This window comes from Aptenodytes forsteri, unplaced genomic scaffold, assembly GCF_000699145.1.
Source record: "Aptenodytes forsteri isolate BGI_AS27 unplaced genomic scaffold, ASM69914v1 Scaffold323, whole genome shotgun sequence".
NCBI lineage: Eukaryota > Metazoa > Chordata > Aves > Sphenisciformes > Spheniscidae > Aptenodytes > Aptenodytes forsteri.
The window spans coordinates 1461888-1464612 of NW_008795323.1; the positions used below are offsets into that span (position 1 = coordinate 1461888).

The window sequence follows — 2725 nt, forward strand, 5'->3', positions numbered from 1 at the left end:
TAGTCCTGGCATGGCTGAAGACTGCCTCTGTGTGCAGCTGGCAACTGTGAATACCAGGGACGCTGAGCGGAAGGGGAAAGGAAAAGAGATTTAGAGGGAAGAGTGCAAGAAAGCAGCAAAGAGAAGCAGCAAATCTGTCCTTACTGTAATAGTCTTTCCACCACAGCCTTCTGGTGAGCAGCCTCCTCAGGGCTCAAGTTTTCCAGCTCCTTCATGATTGGAGGGGTAAATTCCTCCCCGTCATCAGAGGTTTCATCTTCCGATAACCTGGACTCCCCCATTCCGTTGGGGAGGTTGGGGATGTCGGGACAGGGTTCCCCTTTCTCTGTCTGGAGGGCATTGATAGCGCGCTGACTTTCACTCTGGAGCATGTAGGGTTCCACTTCGCTCAGCGCCTTAATCAGGGTCTCCTTGGTTAGCCCCGACTCCAGCAGCGCTCCCAGCAGCTCCACTTGAAGATGACTCAGCTTCGAGACCATGGTCTTCAGGCTGGTGTCTCTTGGATTTGAATTTCGGGTTATCCTGCTTCCACCTTCCCTACACCATGTTCCTGAGGTAACACGCCCGACTGTCAGGAGAGTGGGCACAGCACAGCCTCCCGCCTTTACACCCCCCCAAAAAAAAACAAAATACAAAATTGAGCCACTTCAGACCCCCCACGACTGTCCTGAGCCAGTGCTGATAAAGGGACCCTTGGCTATCTGTTTACATTGGAGCAATGTAAATTCTCCAAGGTTCATATTTATCTGTGTGCTTAGCAAGTTACTGAACTTTGGACTTCAGCACTGCAGCAGCAGTTCACAAAGTGCAGAGGGAGAAAAAGCAGGGGGAGGGGGAAAGGGAGGGAAGCAGAAGAGAGAAGGAGAGTAAAATGAAGGGATAGAAGGCCTGCAGCATGGAAAAGTAAAGCAAGCTATGGAAAGAAAATTAGGAAAATAAGGATAGAGAAATGTGGCTTATTTCTGGCCCCATTAGTTTTAGAGAAGGAAGGAGGTGGAGTACCCAAAAGGAAGAGGTGCATTTTGGCTGTGCGTGGTTCAGGAGAAGGTGCTGCCATTGGAAGATTGCAGAGCCCGCTCAGAGCTCTGGCAGTGGTGAGGTTCAGCCAGTCTCAGCCCCTGCCAAAGGCTTTGGGCTGAGAGAAAGCCGCACTGGCAGCTTCACTAGCCTTTGTGCAACCACCCAGCAGAGAAGTGTGACCACTGGGTTTATATGAGTATTTCCAAGACTCACAGGATGTTCTGGAGCTCCAGCTGACTTCTGTGGCAGAGCATCAAGTGTTAAATGACTTTTTCACTTCTGGCTTTGGCTTGCTGGGTATCTTGATATGCAAATACTAGTACCTCCATTATAACTTGCTATGTTTATTGCTTAATTGATGAGGAGGAGCAGTGTACCCACATAATTTGGGGGATTATAGGGCTTGCCCCACTCAGCTTGTGATTCAAGCACGATAAAGAACAGCTCTGGGTGTTGGTTCAGGCTGAAAGTCCCTGCCCTATCATCAGTTGCTCTGCTTGTTCTGAAAAGTGCTCTGGACAGGCCTGTGGTTACCATTTATCATCTACCTCCAGTCCCTCTTGATACCAGCCCTGCTCTAAGGTTCTGCTCCCACCTGTTGGGTGACTTCCTAAAACATGCTCACTAGCTCGGCTGGAGTTGCTTAGTGCAATTCTCAGGGAGTCCTTATGACTAAATTGTCTTTTCTGGTCTGAAAATATATGAATGAATCTGTCTACTTTGGGTGGCTAAATTAGGGAATAACTTGATGTGCACATGTGGACTTGATGCACAAGCATCTCATGCAAATGATTCCTTGTGTGATCAACAGGAGAAGGATTTCTTAGACAAACTATTGTCTCAGTGGAGGTTTCCTAGGGGCAGCTACTTGTCTCTCATGCACTCCCATCAAGCCTAAGCTAAGAGGAGCCTAGTAGGACTGTCCCCAAACTGAGTAATGTCCCAAGACAATGCTGCAGAGTGACCTTGGCCCCCGTTTTTCCTTTGTGGGCACCGTTAGCCATGCTCTCCAGGCTCATGCGACAACATGCTAAGTCAGCAGCTGAAGGACGGAGCTCCTTTGCAGACCGGACCCCCTCCTCCCTCCGGGCACAGAGAGCCGCGGTGGGCAGGCTGGGTGGGCTGCTGGGCTGGCTGACCCTTTCAACCAGGACTGTTGTTAACTGTTAGCTTTTGTTTCAGATGGTGTCTGCACCCAGAGTACCAGGACCCCTCACTGCAGTGAGTTAAAAAAGCTTGGATGGATACAGAAAACTCTCTTTGTGTGGCTAAAAAGAAGTAACAATTTGGAGTCCATGTAAAAACATTTAATGTAAGAAATTTTCATGTGAACATTAATGTAAAAAGACATCTTTAGTTTCTAAAGATTTTTTTTTCCATACTCTTAATAAAGAGTATTTAAAGAATGGTGAGCGCTTTTGGCATTGTTCTATCAATGTTTTGATACAATTTCCATGCGTTTTATTTTTTTATTACAGTTTTCCTAATTTCTTGCCCCAATATTTGTCAGTACAGCAATATTTGTCGAGGGAAACTGTAAAGAGAAGAAAACATAGCAACAAATTATCTGTCTATATTGTGTGTTTTCAAGGATTCCTTATGCACCCATAAGTCCTGTTGCTTCTGCTTGCCTTGAAGACCTTCAGCTGCAGAAGTTTTTAAAACAGCCTGTCTTGAAACCAGTGAACTTTGAAGTCTATAAAAA

General features: G+C 46.8%; 2 protein-coding genes across 2 annotated transcripts in view; one reads left to right on the top strand and one right to left on the bottom strand.

Annotated features, from left to right (window-relative positions):
• The window catches only part of HNF1A (HNF1 homeobox A), a 17185-nt gene extending 16570 nt beyond the window's left edge, over positions 1-615 (bottom strand). The window contains exon 1 of the mRNA XM_009280010.1: positions 145-615. Coding sequence (XP_009278285.1) covers positions 145-479 — 335 coding nt within the window. The 5' untranslated portion in view covers positions 480-615. The remainder of the gene's footprint in view (positions 1-144) is intronic.
• CUNH12orf43 (chromosome unknown C12orf43 homolog) overlaps positions 1-2424 on the top strand; it is a 25538-nt gene extending 23114 nt beyond the window's left edge. The window contains exon 7 of the mRNA XM_009280038.1: positions 2203-2424. The gene's annotated coding sequence lies outside the window, so the exon portion shown is untranslated. The remainder of the gene's footprint in view (positions 1-2202) is intronic.
• Positions 2425-2725: the final 301 nt, after the last annotated feature.